Below are 13074 nucleotides of genomic sequence, written 5' to 3'. Positions count from 1 at the left end.
CAGGTCTTGGAGGGACAACAGTCAGCCAGGTCTCGGAGAGACAACTCAAACCGCCTGCCAAGATGCAGAGGAGCAGGAGTTAGGGCTGGTGGGAGCAACGGCCTGCTCTCAATGGCCCTGGTCAGAAGTTGTGCAGTGTATAGGGAATAGTGTGTCACTTGAGACTCAGGATCATGACAAAGTGTTCATCTGAAGTGAATCCTTCCACTCAGAGCAAAGAGGATGTTTCTATTCTCTCTAATGCTCCTTGATAGATATCATGACTCATAAGAATAAGAAACACTGCTCTGAATACAAACTTCCACTTAAGTCAAATATTCACTTAGTCACGCATTGATGTCAATGGGACATTGGGACACTGATCTTGGGACACTGATCTTGGATCAGTACCTAAACCCCATTTCGTTAGAATAACCTGTATTAGTCAGACCTGTATTCAAATTCTATTTAAACTCTTAGGTTTATCCTTCCTGGAGTGTTTTTGAATCCAGGTCTGGGTAGCTGGAACTTCTGCCTGCTCAAACAAAAATGGCACAGTTTCCACAGAAAATGTGAACCTTGTGAAAGACACTGCAGTTTGTCTGAGATCTGAGGACAACAGAAAGACGACAGTAAAAGACAGAGAGGTTGTTCTGCCAGAAAGGTATGTTAATTGGTATTGGTGTGTTATCCAGATCACATGTACCGTCCTCCTCCCTTACCTCTCCAATGAAAATCCCATAGGCCTCTACATTATGGACCTGGTACTGTATTTGTATAAAAAACATTATTAAAACTGTTTTTTCAGCATTATCATTAAGAGCAGACTCAAACATTTTCTCAACAAAAACAATGTACTGAGCAAATGTCAAGTTGGCTTTTTAACAAATTACCATACGACAGACCACAAATTCACCCTGCACACCCTAATTGACGAACAAACAAACTAAAACAAAGGCAAAAGTCTTCTCATGCTTTGTTGATTTCAAAAAAGCTTTCTACTCAATTTGGCATGAGGGCCCGCAGTACAAATTCATGGAAAGTGGTGTTGGGGAAAAAACCTACGACATAATAAAATCCATGTAACAAACAACAAGTGTGCGGTTAAAATTGCCAAAAAACTCACGTTTCTTTCCACAGGGTTATGGGGTGAGACAGGGATGCAGCTTAAGCCCCACCCTCTGCAACATATACATCACCAAATTGGCGAGGCACTAGAACAGTCTGCTATGCCATAAAAAGGAAAATTAAATTCGACATTCCAATTAGGATCTGGCAAAAAATACTTGAATCAGTTATAGAACCCATTGTCCTTTATGGTTGTGAGGTCTGGGGTCTGCTCTCCAATCAAGAATTCACAAAATGAGACAAACACTGAATTGAGACTGCATGCAGAATTCTGCAAAAATATCCTCTGTGTACAACGTAGAACACCAAATAGTACATGCAGAGCAGAATTATGCTGATACCCAGTAATTATCAAAATACAGAAAAGAGACGTTAAATTCTACAACCACCTAAAAGGAAGCGATTCCCAAACCTTCTATAAAAAAGCTATCACCTACAGAGAAATGAAAATGAGTCCCCTAAGCAAGCTGGTCCTGAGGCTCGGTTCACAAACGCAAACAGACCCCACAAACTCTCAGGACGGCAAAACAATTAGACCCAACCAAATCATGAGAAAACAAAAAGATAATTACTTGACACATTGGAATTTTTTTTTTAAACAGAGCAAACTAGAATGCTATTTGGCCCTAAACAGAGAGTACACAGTGGCAGAATACCTCAATACTTAAAAATCTAATTTTAATAAACTCCCATATCTATTAGGTGAAATACCACAGTGTGCCATCACAGCAGGAAGATTTGTGACCTGTTGCCACAAGAAAAGGGCAACCAGTGACGAACAAACACCATTGTAAATACAACCTATATTTATGTTAATTTTCCCTTTTGTACTTTAACTATTTGCACATCATTGCAACACTGTATATATACATAATTGAAATGACTTTATTCTTTTGGAACTTTGTGAGTAATGTTCACTGTTAACTTTTTATGGTTTAATTCACTTTTGTTTATTTTCTATTTCACTTGCTTTCGCAATGTAAACATATGTTTCCCATGGCAATAAAGCCCCTTAAATTTAAATGTAAATTGAATTGAGAGATAGAGACATTTTTAAAATAAATAATCATCATCACCGTAGAGGAGACCAGGTCTGGCACCGTTGTGCTTGTACAATTAAAACTCCTTCCTCAGGAGGACAGGCTTTATAATAACCTATTTACAAAAATTAACTTACTGCTCTTCCTGATGAGAGAGAGAGAGAGGGCGAGGGGGGAGAGGGCGAGGGAGAGGGAGAGAGAGAGGGAGGGAGAGAGAGAGAGAGAGAGAGAGAGAGAGAGAGAGAGAGAGAGAGAGAGATAAACACTCAGAGGCCATGCAGTGATTCATTAGGGCAGGCTGAGTGATGATGTCTATGCCCCAGCACAGATGGGAATAATAAGTATGTGAATGTGTTGGTCATGAAGTTGTTATTCAACTGTTCCCATTTTAGCTTATCACAATACCACAATTAGAATTCAATCACAATCACTATTATTCTGTCTTAGGCATGGACAATGGCACAATAATAAACACAAAACCAAACTGGAAATGCTTTTTTCAGGCTTCGTTATTGTGTGTGCATATTTGTGTGTACGTGTGTGCATTTTTGTGTGTGAGTGTGTGTGTGTGTGTGAGTGTGTGTGTGTGTGTACGTGTGTATTTATGTGTGTGCGCGCATGTGTGTGTGTGTGTGTGTGTGTGTGTGTGTGTGTGTGTGTGTGTGTGTGTGTGTGTGTGTGTGTGTGTGTGTGTGTGTGTGTGTGTGTGTGTGGACGAGGCTTTGAAGCTTGTGTTAATATTAATCAGTTGAAACACTTGACATTAATAGACCCAGGGATCACATTTCCTTTTCCTTTATTTTGCATCAGTGAGGTGAAGCTCCTAAGAACTAATATAACACTATTATTGTCTATTAGCCTGATTCTTACGAGAGAGCAGTGCCAACGTCTATTCCAGAACACACTAAAATATTGATCTCGGAAAGGGTGAAAGTGGAATCACAGAACTGAAAGCCCTATTTTCAAATGTTCCTCTGTGGGTAAAAGACTTGCCACTAACATTCCCTACATGGAAACTGTTCTCATATTAGCAAGAATATCAGTCCCATTTTAGTTTATAACCCTCCAGTCTGATATCAGTCATAGTAGTCCTCTGTAGATTATATTATAGATGTCCAGTCTGATATCAGTCATAGTAGTCCTCTGTAGATTATATTATAGATGTCCAGTCTGATATCAGTCATAGTAGTCCTCTGTAGATTATATTATAGATGTCCAGTCTGATATCAGTCATAGTAGTCCTCTGTAGATTATATTATAGATGTCCAGTCTCATATCAGTCATAGTAGTCCTCTGTAGATTATATTATAGATGTCCAGTCTGATATCAGTCATAGTAGTCCTCTGTAGATTATATTATAGATGTCCAGTCTGATATCAGTCATAGTAGTCCTCTGTAGATTATATTATAGATTTCCAGTCTGATATCAGTCATAGTAGTCCTCTATAGATTATGTTATAGATGTCCAGTCCATCAACAAAGTATCCATTTGATGTATTCCACGTCAACTTCAACTCTATTGACGTGTAAAGTCCATGTTATCTTCATCATCAGCACTTGCCTGTGAACGTAGTCGTTCCATGTGTTGTTGACACTTAATTGTGGTGTCCTCTTAGTTCCTGCTTCAGGTAAAGGTGAGTATATGGAAACATGAACCAGAAAGCATTATGTGATAATAGCCTTTATGTGATATTAAACCACTGAAAAATGGTTCTACTGTGATCAATGTAGTCTAGTAGAGTTTGATGCATGCCTGACTTCTCAAGTCCAATGCCATTTCAATGCAAGTCCTATGTAAGCCAAGCATTGATATACACTGCTTACTACTGTAATCTGATATGCACAGTAACACCATCTTATTGTGTTGTGTCTGTTAGGTTGCCATGGTAACGTCATTGCCCCTAGGCGTTGTATTTCTTCAGTAGGTCGTTCTGCCAGTGCCTCTTCTTGTCAGGGAAGACTTTAGGAACTTTGATCTTCCTAAAATCCTCAATACACTTTTTTAGATCTTCCTCCATCACCTTCCTCTCCTCCTCTTCCTCATTAACGCCCGGTGGGAGTCCCCCGTTCTGCTTGACGGTGCTGGGGTGGGGCAGGGTCTTCAGGGCGAGGGTGGTGGGCCGCTGGGGGCTCATGTCTGGCAGGGGCGGAAAGGGGAGAGAAGAGAGACGAAGGTCAGGGCTGAACGGGGCTGGAGCTGGAGGAAGGGGAGGTGGGGGAGTAGCAGGAGGAGGAGGGTCGAGGGGCCGGCCATTTCTTAGGTCCATAGTGGTGTTTGTTTCTGCTTGGCTGACGGCAGTGCTGGGGTGGCAGGGGTCGTTGACGGGCTGGTCTGCATGGCGACTGGTGTCTGGGAGGTCCAAGGGATGAGGTTTGGGAAAGGTCGATCGCTCACCTGTAGTAGAGTGAGAGAGAGGGTGAAAGACACAGAAAGGGGGAGAGAAAGGGGGAGAGAGCGAGGGAATAGAACTTTAAAGGTGCACTATGCAGAACTAGCTTCACCATTTCCTGGTTGCTAAATTTCTAATAGTTCACCTAATTTCAGTTCATATGATAAAACAAGCAGGGACAGTGTAGAGAATCATTGTACCATCTAAACTGTTGTGAAATATATTTTCCATTATCAAAAATATTGCATTTTCAGCTGTTTGAAGCTGGTTTACAAAACCGAAAGTAAAAGAAGCAAAAACAAAACTTAAGAAAGGGAAGTATAGAAATGGCACACATAGAACAGATCTACCATTTCTTAGACATGCTTTCAATGAGAATGACAGATCTAAAAACCCACATTCTATATGAATTTGTTTGTGTTGCCCCAAAATCAAATCAAATCAAATCAAAAGTGCCCCAAAAGTGACATAATTCAGCTAGTATGCTGTGCAGTTCCACTATTCTACTCGATCAACCTCAGAGCGTGTAGAAAGCTAGAGATATAAAGATGTGGAGAGGGAGAAAAGACTGGAATGAATAGAAAAACTGTGAGCGGTAGAGAGGTCCTTTAGTTGGTATACAGGAGAACAAAGGATATGTGATGACGTTCAGCCTTTAATGGTGTGTCAGAACCCATACCACAGATAAAGCTTCCCACCTAGGATTAGATGTGAGTTCATGTTACCATGGGAACAAAGACAAATACACCCTGGAAGGAGAAATACCACTAGTTACCACAGCCACAAGGTCAAAATGGGCTATATCATAAAAAAAACATGTACTTTTTGGTCTTAATTTAAGATTAGGGCACAAGGTTAGCAGTGTGGTTGGGGTTAAGGTTAACGTGTGTGTGTGTGTGTGTGTGTGTGTGTGTGTGTGTGTGTGTGTGTGTGTTTCTGAACAATGATTATAGATACTGCTGGTACTGCTTGTCGTGCGGTAGTAGAGAGAACAGTCTATGACTAACGTGGCTGAAGTCTTTGACAAAATTTTAGGGCCTTCCTCTGACACTGCCTGGTATAGAGGTCCTGGAAGGCAGGAAGCTTGGCCCCAGTGATGTACTGGACCGTGCGCACTATCCTCTGTAGTGCCTTGTGGTTGGAGGCCGAGCAGTTGCCATACCAGGCAGTGATGCAACCCGTCAGGATGCTCTCGATGGTGCAGCTGTAAAACCTTTTGAGGATCTGAGGACCCATTGCTAAATCTCTTTCTATGTCTCTCTCTCTCTCTCTCTCTCTCTCTCTCTCTCACGCCTATTTATTCAGACAGCTCCATCATTACCACTTCAGAATCCCTCCATTACCAGCCTCGCTCCCATGGCAACCACACACACACACATATAGGGCCAAAGTCACTTGCCTTAAAATCCTTTATACAGTATGTACAGTCACATGACCAGGCCGTGATGCAACCAGTCAGGATGCTCTCGAGGGTGCAGCTGTATGAGTGTGTGTGTGAGTTTCGGAATGTGTGTGTGGGTTTGAGAATTGTGTGTGGATTTAGGAGTGTTTTTGTGGGTTTACATGTGGGTGTGTGTGGGTTTAGGAGTGTTTTTGTGGGTTTACATGTGGGTGTGTGTGGGTTTAGGAGTGTGTTTTTCGGTGTGTGTGGGTTTAGGAGTGTTTTTGTGGGTTTAGATGTGGGTGTGTGTGGGTTTAGGAGTGTTTTTGTGGGTTTACATGTGGGTGTGTGTGGGTTTAGGAGTGTTTTTGTGGGTTTACATGTGGGTGTGTGTGGGTTTATGAGTGTGTTTGTCGGTGTGTGTGGTTTTAGGAGTGTTTTTGTGGGTTTAGATGTGGGTGTGTGTGGGTTTAGGAGTGTTTTTGTGGGTTTACATGTGGGTGTGTGTGGGTTTAGGAGTGTTTTTGTGGGTTTACATGTGGGTGTGTGTGGGTTTAGGAGTGTGTTTGTCGGTGTGTGTGGGTTTAGGAGTGTTTTTGTGGGTTTAGATGTGGGTGTGTGTGGGTTTAGGAGTGTTTTTGTGGGTTTAGATGTGGGTGTGTGTGGGTTTAGGAGTGTTTTGTGGGTTTAGATGTGGGTGTGTGTGGGTTTAGGAGTGTGTTTGTCGGTGTGTGTGGGTTTAGGAGTGTTTTTGTGGGTTTAGATGTGGGTGTGTGTGGGTTTAGGAGTGTGTTTGTCGGTGTGTGTGGGTTTAGGAGTGTGTTTGTGGGTTTAGATGTGGGTGTGTGTGGGTTTAGGAGTGTGTTTGTCGGTGTGTGTGGGTTTAGGAGTGTGTTTGTGGGTTTAGATGTGGGTGTGTGTGGGTTTAGGAGTGTGTTTGTGGGTTTAGATGTGGGTTTGTGTGGGTTTAGGAGTGTGTTTGTGGGTTTAGATGTGGGTGTGTGTGGGTTTAGGAGTGTGTTTGTGGGTTTAGATGTGGGTGTGTGTGGGTTTAGGAGTGTGTTTGTGGGTTTAGATGTGGGTGTGTGTGGGTTTAGGAGTGTGTTTGTGGGTTTAGATGTGGGTGTGTGTGGGTTTAGGAGTGTGTTTGTCGGTGTGTGTGGGTTTAGGAGTGTGTTTGTGGGTTTAGATGTGGGTGTGTGTGGGTTTAGGACTGTGTTTGTGGGTTTAGATGTGGGTGTGTGTGGGTTTAGGAGTGTGTTTGTGGGTTTAGATGTGGGTGTGTGTGTGGGTTTAGGAGTGTGTTTGTGGGTTTAGATGTGGGTGTGTGTGGGTTTAGGAGTGTCACAGGAATAATCCACTGGGCGATGGACAGCATCTCTCTCTCCATCACAGAGACTTAGGAAGGAAAATAGAGAAAATACTCCCCAACTCTCTCTCCCATCATCTTTCCCTCACTGCAGAGAAAAACAAAGGGACCATTCCAAATTTACTGGGGAGAGAGGGTAGTGTGTTTAATTGCATTGGGGAGGGTAGTGTAGTTTTACTGGATTCTGGGGAGGGTAGTGTAGTTTTACTGAGTTCTGGGGAGGGTAGTGTAGTTTTATTGGGTTCAGGGGAGGGTAGTGTAGTTTTACTGGGTTCTGGGGAGGGTAGTGTAGTTTTACTGGGTTCGGGGGAGGGTAGTGTAGTTTTACTGGGTTCTGGGGAGGGTAGTGTAGTTTTACTGGGTTCTGGGGAGGGTAGTGTAGTTTTACTGGGTTCAGGGGAGGGTAGTGTAGTTTTACTGGGTTCAGGGGAGGGTAGTGTAGTTTTACTGGGTTCAGGGGAGGGTAGTGTAGTTTTACTGGGTTCAGGGGAGGGTAGTGTAGTTTTACTGGGTTTGGGGGAGGGTAGTGTAGTTTTACTGGGTTCAGGGGAGGGTAGTGTAGTTTTACTGGGTTTGGGGGAGGGTAGTGTAGTTTTATTGGTTTATCTGTGTTTACTAGATGATCATTTATTCCATTCTAGTCCGTTTGTCTCATCTGCTAGTATGCCCCTCCCCTAAATCAGGGGTTTTGGTGCTTCTCTTATGCACTGCGCTTTGCCGCAGGCTAATTTTACTATACCACTGGTCAATATAGTGTTCCAGTTTAACTGTCTATCTTGCCCTCTATTCACCATTCATAGTGACAGTAGTGGTAAGTGGATTGTTTGTCCAGATTGGCAATAGGCAATCCTACCACACATAAAAGCATTCTAAGCTGCATCAATTTTCAATATGAATCCACAAGAACAAATAGGAATAGCTGATTGGCAGCAGAGAGGCCAGGTGCCTCACTGTGCATCAAACACTCAAACTGGACCGTTTTATCTCAATCTCTTCATTCAAAGACTCAATCATGGACACTCTTACTGACAGTTGTGGCTGCTTTGTGTGATCTATTGTTGATTCTACCTTCTTGGCCTTTGTGCTGTTGTCTGTGCCCAACAATGTTTGTACCCTGTTTTGTGCTGCTACAATGGTGTGCTGCTGCCATGTTGTGTTGCTACCATGCTGTGTTGCTACCATGTTGTGTTGCTACCATGCTGTGTTGCTACCATGTTGTGTTGCTACCATGTTGTGTTGCTACCATGGTGTGTTGCTACCATGCTGTGTTGCTACCATGCTGTGTTGCCATGTGTTGCTGCCCTTCTATGTTGTTGTCTTAGGTCTCTCTTTATGTAGTGTTGTGTTGTGTTGCTACCATGCTGTGTTGCCACCATGCTGTGTTGCCATGTGTTGCTGCCCTTCTATGTTGTTGTCTTAGGTCTCTCTTTATGTAGTGTTGTGTTGCTACCATGCTGTGTTGCCATGTGTTGCTCCCCTTCTATGTTGTTGTCTTAGGTCTCTCTTTATGTAGTGTTGTGTTGTGTTGCTACCATGCTGTGTTGCCATGTGTTGCTGCCCTTCTAAGTTGTTGTCTTAGGTCTCTCTTTATGTAGTGTTGTGTTGCTACCATGCTGTGTTGCCATGTATTACTGCCCTTCTAAGTTGTTGTCTTAGGTCTCTCTTTATGTAGTGTTGTGTTGCTACCATGCTGTGTTGCCATGTATTACTGCCCTTCTAAGTTGTTGTCTTAGGTCTCTCTTTATGTAGTGTTGTGTTGCTACCATGCTGTGTTGCCATGTGTTGCTGCCCTTCTATGTTGTTGTCTTAGGTCTCTCTTTATGTAGTGTTGTGTTGCCATGTGTTGCTGCCCTTCTATGTTGTTGTCTTAGGTCTCTCTTTATGTAGTGTTGTGTTGCTACCATGCTGTGTTGCCATGTGTTGCTGCCCTTCTATGTTGTTGTCTTAGGTCTCTCTTTATGTAGTGTTGTGTTGTGTGATGTGTTGCCATGTATTACTGCCCTTCTAAGTTGTTGTCTTTAGGTCTCTCTTTATGTAGTGTTGTGTTGCCATGTATTACTGCCCTTCTAAGTTGTTGTCTTTAGGTCTCTCTTTATGTAGTGTTGTGTTGTGTGATGTGTTGCCATGTATTACTGCCCTTCTAAGTTGTTGTCTTTAGGTCTCTCTTTATGTAGTGTTGTGTTGTGTGATGTGTTGCCATGTATTACTGCCCTTCTATGTTGTTGTCTTTAGGTCTCTCTTTATGTAGTGTTGTGTTGCCATGTATTACTGCCCTTCTAAGTTGTTGTCTTTAGGTCTCTCTTTATGTAGTGTTGTGTTGTGTGATGTGTTGCCATGTATTACTGCCCTTCTAAGTTGTTGTCTTTAGGTCTCTCTTTATGTAGTGTTGTGTTGTGTGATGTGTTGCCATGTATTACTGCCCTTCTAAGTTGTTGTCTTTAGGTCTCTCTTTATGTAGTGTTGTGTTGTGTGATGTGTTGCCATGTATTACTGCCCTTCTATGTTGTTGTCTTTAGGTCTCTCTTTATGTAGTGTTGTGTTGCCATGTATTACTGCCCTTCTATGTTGTTGTCTTTAGGTCTCTCTTTATGTAGTGTTGTGTTGTGTGATGTGTTGCCATGTATTACTGCCCTTCTATGTTGTTGTCTTAGGTCTCTCTTTATGTAGTGTTGTGTTGTGTGATGTGTTGCCATGTATTACTGCCCTTCTATGTTGTTGTCTTAGGTCTCTCTTTATGTAGTGTTGTGTTGTGTGATGTGTTGCCATGTATTACTGCCCTTCTATGTTGTTGTCTTAGGTCTCTCTTTATGTAGTGTTGTGTTGTGTGATGTGTTGCCATGTATTACTGCCCTTCTATGTTGTTGTCTTTAGGTCTCTCTTTATGTAGTGTTGTGTTGCCATGTATTACTGCCCTTCTATGTTGTTGTCTTTAGGTCTCTCTTTATGTAGTGTTGTGTTGTGTGATGTGTTGCCATGTATTACTGCCCTTCTATGTTGTTGTCTTTAGGTCTCTCTTTATGTAGTGTTGTGTTGTGTGATGTGTTGCCATGTATTACTGCCCTTCTATGTTGTTGTCTTTAGGTCTCTCTTTATGTAGTGTTGTGTTGTGTGATGTGTTGCCATGTATTACTGCCCTTATATGTTGTTGTCTTTAGGTCTCTCTTTATGTAGTGTTGTGTTGCCATGTATTACTGCCCTTCTATGTTGTTGTCTTAGGTCTCTCTTTATGTAGTGTTGTGTTGTGTGATGTGTTGCCATGTATTACTGCCCTTCTATGTTGTTGTCTTTAGGTCTCTCTTTATGTAGTGTTGTGTTGTGTGATGTGTTGCCATGTATTACTGCCCTTCTATGTTGTTGTCTTTAGGTCTCTCTTTATGTAGTGTTGTGTTGTGTGATGTGTTGCCATGTATTACTGCCCTTCTATGTTGTTGTCTTTAGGTCTCTCTTTATGTAGTGTTGTGTTGTGTGATGTGTTGCCATGTATTACTGCCCTTCTATGTTGTTGTCTTTAGGTCTCTCTTTATGTAGTGTTGTGTTGTGTGATGTGTTGCCATGTGTTGCTGCCCTTCTATGTTGTTGTCTTTAGGTCTCTCTTTATGTAGTGTTGTGTTGTGTGATGTGTTGCCATGTATTACTGCCCTTCTATGTTGTTGTCTTTAGGTCTCTCTTTATGTAGTGTTGTGTTGTGTGATGTGTTGCCATGTGTTGCTGCCCTTCTATGTTGTTGTCTTTAGGTCTCTCTTTATGTAGTGTTGTGTTGTGTGATGTGTTGCCATGTATTACTGCCCTTCTATGTTGTTGTCTTTAGGTCTCTCTTTATGTAGTGTTGTGTTGCCATGTATTACTGCCCTTCTATGTTGTTGTCTTTAGGTCTCTCTTTATGTAGTGTTGTGTTGCCATGTATTACTGCCCTTCTATGTTGTTGTCTTTAGGTCTCTCTTTATGTAGTGTTGTGTTGTGTGATGTGTTGCCATGTATTACTGCCCTTCTATGTTGTTGTCTTTAGGTCTCTCTTTATGTAGTGTTGTGTTGTGTGATGTGTTGCCATGTATTACTGCCCTTCTATGTTGTTGTCTTTAGGTCTCTCTTTATGTAGTGTTGTGTTGTGTGATGTGTTGCCATGTATTACTGCCCTTATATGTTGTTGTCTTTAGGTCTCTCTTTATGTAGTGTTGTGTTGCCATGTATTACTGCCCTTCTATGTTGTTGTCTTAGGTCTCTCTTTATGTAGTGTTGTGTTGTGTGATGTGTTGCCATGTATTACTGCCCTTCTATGTTGTTGTCTTTAGGTCTCTCTTTATGTAGTGTTGTGTTGTGTGATGTGTTGCCATGTATTACTGCCCTTCTATGTTGTTGTCTTTAGGTCTCTCTTTATGTAGTGTTGTGTTGTGTGATGTGTTGCCATGTATTACTGCCCTTCTATGTTGTTGTCTTTAGGTCTCTCTTTATGTAGTGTTGTGTTGTGTGATGTGTTGCCATGTATTACTGCCCTTCTATGTTGTTGTCTTTAGGTCTCTCTTTATGTAGTGTTGTGTTGTGTGATGTGTTGCCATGTGTTGCTGCCCTTCTATGTTGTTGTCTTTAGGTCTCTCTTTATGTAGTGTTGTGTTGTGTGATGTGTTGCCATGTATTACTGCCCTTCTATGTTGTTGTCTTTAGGTCTCTCTTTATGTAGTGTTGTGTTGTGTGATGTGTTGCCATGTGTTGCTGCCCTTCTATGTTGTTGTCTTTAGGTCTCTCTTTATGTAGTGTTGTGTTGTGTGATGTGTTGCCATGTATTACTGCCCTTCTATGTTGTTGTCTTTAGGTCTCTCTTTATGTAGTGTTGTGTTGCCATGTATTACTGCCCTTCTATGTTGTTGTCTTTAGGTCTCTCTTTATGTAGTGTTGTGTTGTGTGATGTGTTGCCATGTATTACTGCCCTTCTATGTTGTTGTCTTTAGGTCTCTCTTTATGTAGTGTTGTGTTGTGTGATGTGTTGCCATGTATTACTGCCCTTCTATGTTGTTGTCTTTAGGTCTCTCTTTATGTAGTGTTGTGTTGTGTGATGTGTTGCCATGTATTACTGCCCTTCTATGTTGTTGTCTTTAGGTCTCTCTTTATGTAGTGTTGTGTTGCCATGTATTACTGCCCTTCTATGTTGTTGTCTTTAGGTCTCTCTTTATGTAGTGTTGTGTTGTGTGATGTGTTGCCATGTATTACTGCCCTTCTATGTTGTTGTCTTTAGGTCTCTCTTTATGTAGTGTTGTGTTGTGTGATGTGTTGCCATGTATTACTGCCCTTCTATGTTGTTGTCTTTAGGTCTCTCTTTATGTAGTGTTGTGTTGTGTGATGTGTTGCCATGTATTACTGCCCTTCTATGTTGTTGTCTTTAGGTCTCTCTTTATGTAGTGTTGTGTTGTGTGATGTGTTGCCATGTATTACTGCCCTTCTATGTTGTTGTCTTTAGGTCTCTCTTTATGTAGTGTTGTGTTGTGTGATGTGTTGCCATGTATTACTGCCCTTCTATGTTGTTGTCTTTAGGTCTCTCTTTATGTAGTGTTGTGTTGTGTGATGTGTTGCCATGTATTACTGCCCTTCTATGTTGTTGTCTTTAGGTCTCTCTTTATGTAGTGTTGTGTTGTGTGATGTGTTGCCATGTATTACTGCCCTTCTATGTTGTTGTCTTTAGGTCTCTCTTTATGTAGTGTTGTGTTGTGTGATGTGTTGCCATGTATTACTGCCCTTCTATGTTGTTGTCTTTAGGTCTCTCTTTATGTAGTGTTGTGTTGTGTGATGTGTTGCCAT

At 41.9% G+C, this 13074-nt stretch overlaps 1 protein-coding gene across 1 annotated transcript in view; it reads right to left on the bottom strand.

The window, feature by feature from the left end:
* Window positions 1-844: 844 nt before the first annotated feature.
* The window catches only part of kctd12b (potassium channel tetramerisation domain containing 12b), a 101239-nt gene continuing 89009 nt past the window's right edge, over window positions 845-13074 (bottom strand). The window contains exon 2 of the mRNA XM_065019901.1: window positions 845-4542. Within this exon, the coding sequence (XP_064875973.1) occupies window positions 4049-4542 (494 nt within the window). The 3' untranslated portion in view covers window positions 845-4048. The remainder of the gene's footprint in view (window positions 4543-13074) is intronic.

Source organism: Oncorhynchus nerka, linkage group LG6 (assembly GCF_034236695.1).
Source record: "Oncorhynchus nerka isolate Pitt River linkage group LG6, Oner_Uvic_2.0, whole genome shotgun sequence".
In the NCBI taxonomy this organism is placed as follows: domain Eukaryota; kingdom Metazoa; phylum Chordata; class Actinopteri; order Salmoniformes; family Salmonidae; genus Oncorhynchus; species Oncorhynchus nerka.
The sequence above is the reverse complement of the archived record's forward strand: the minus strand, read 5'-3'. Positions and strand labels throughout refer to the sequence as shown.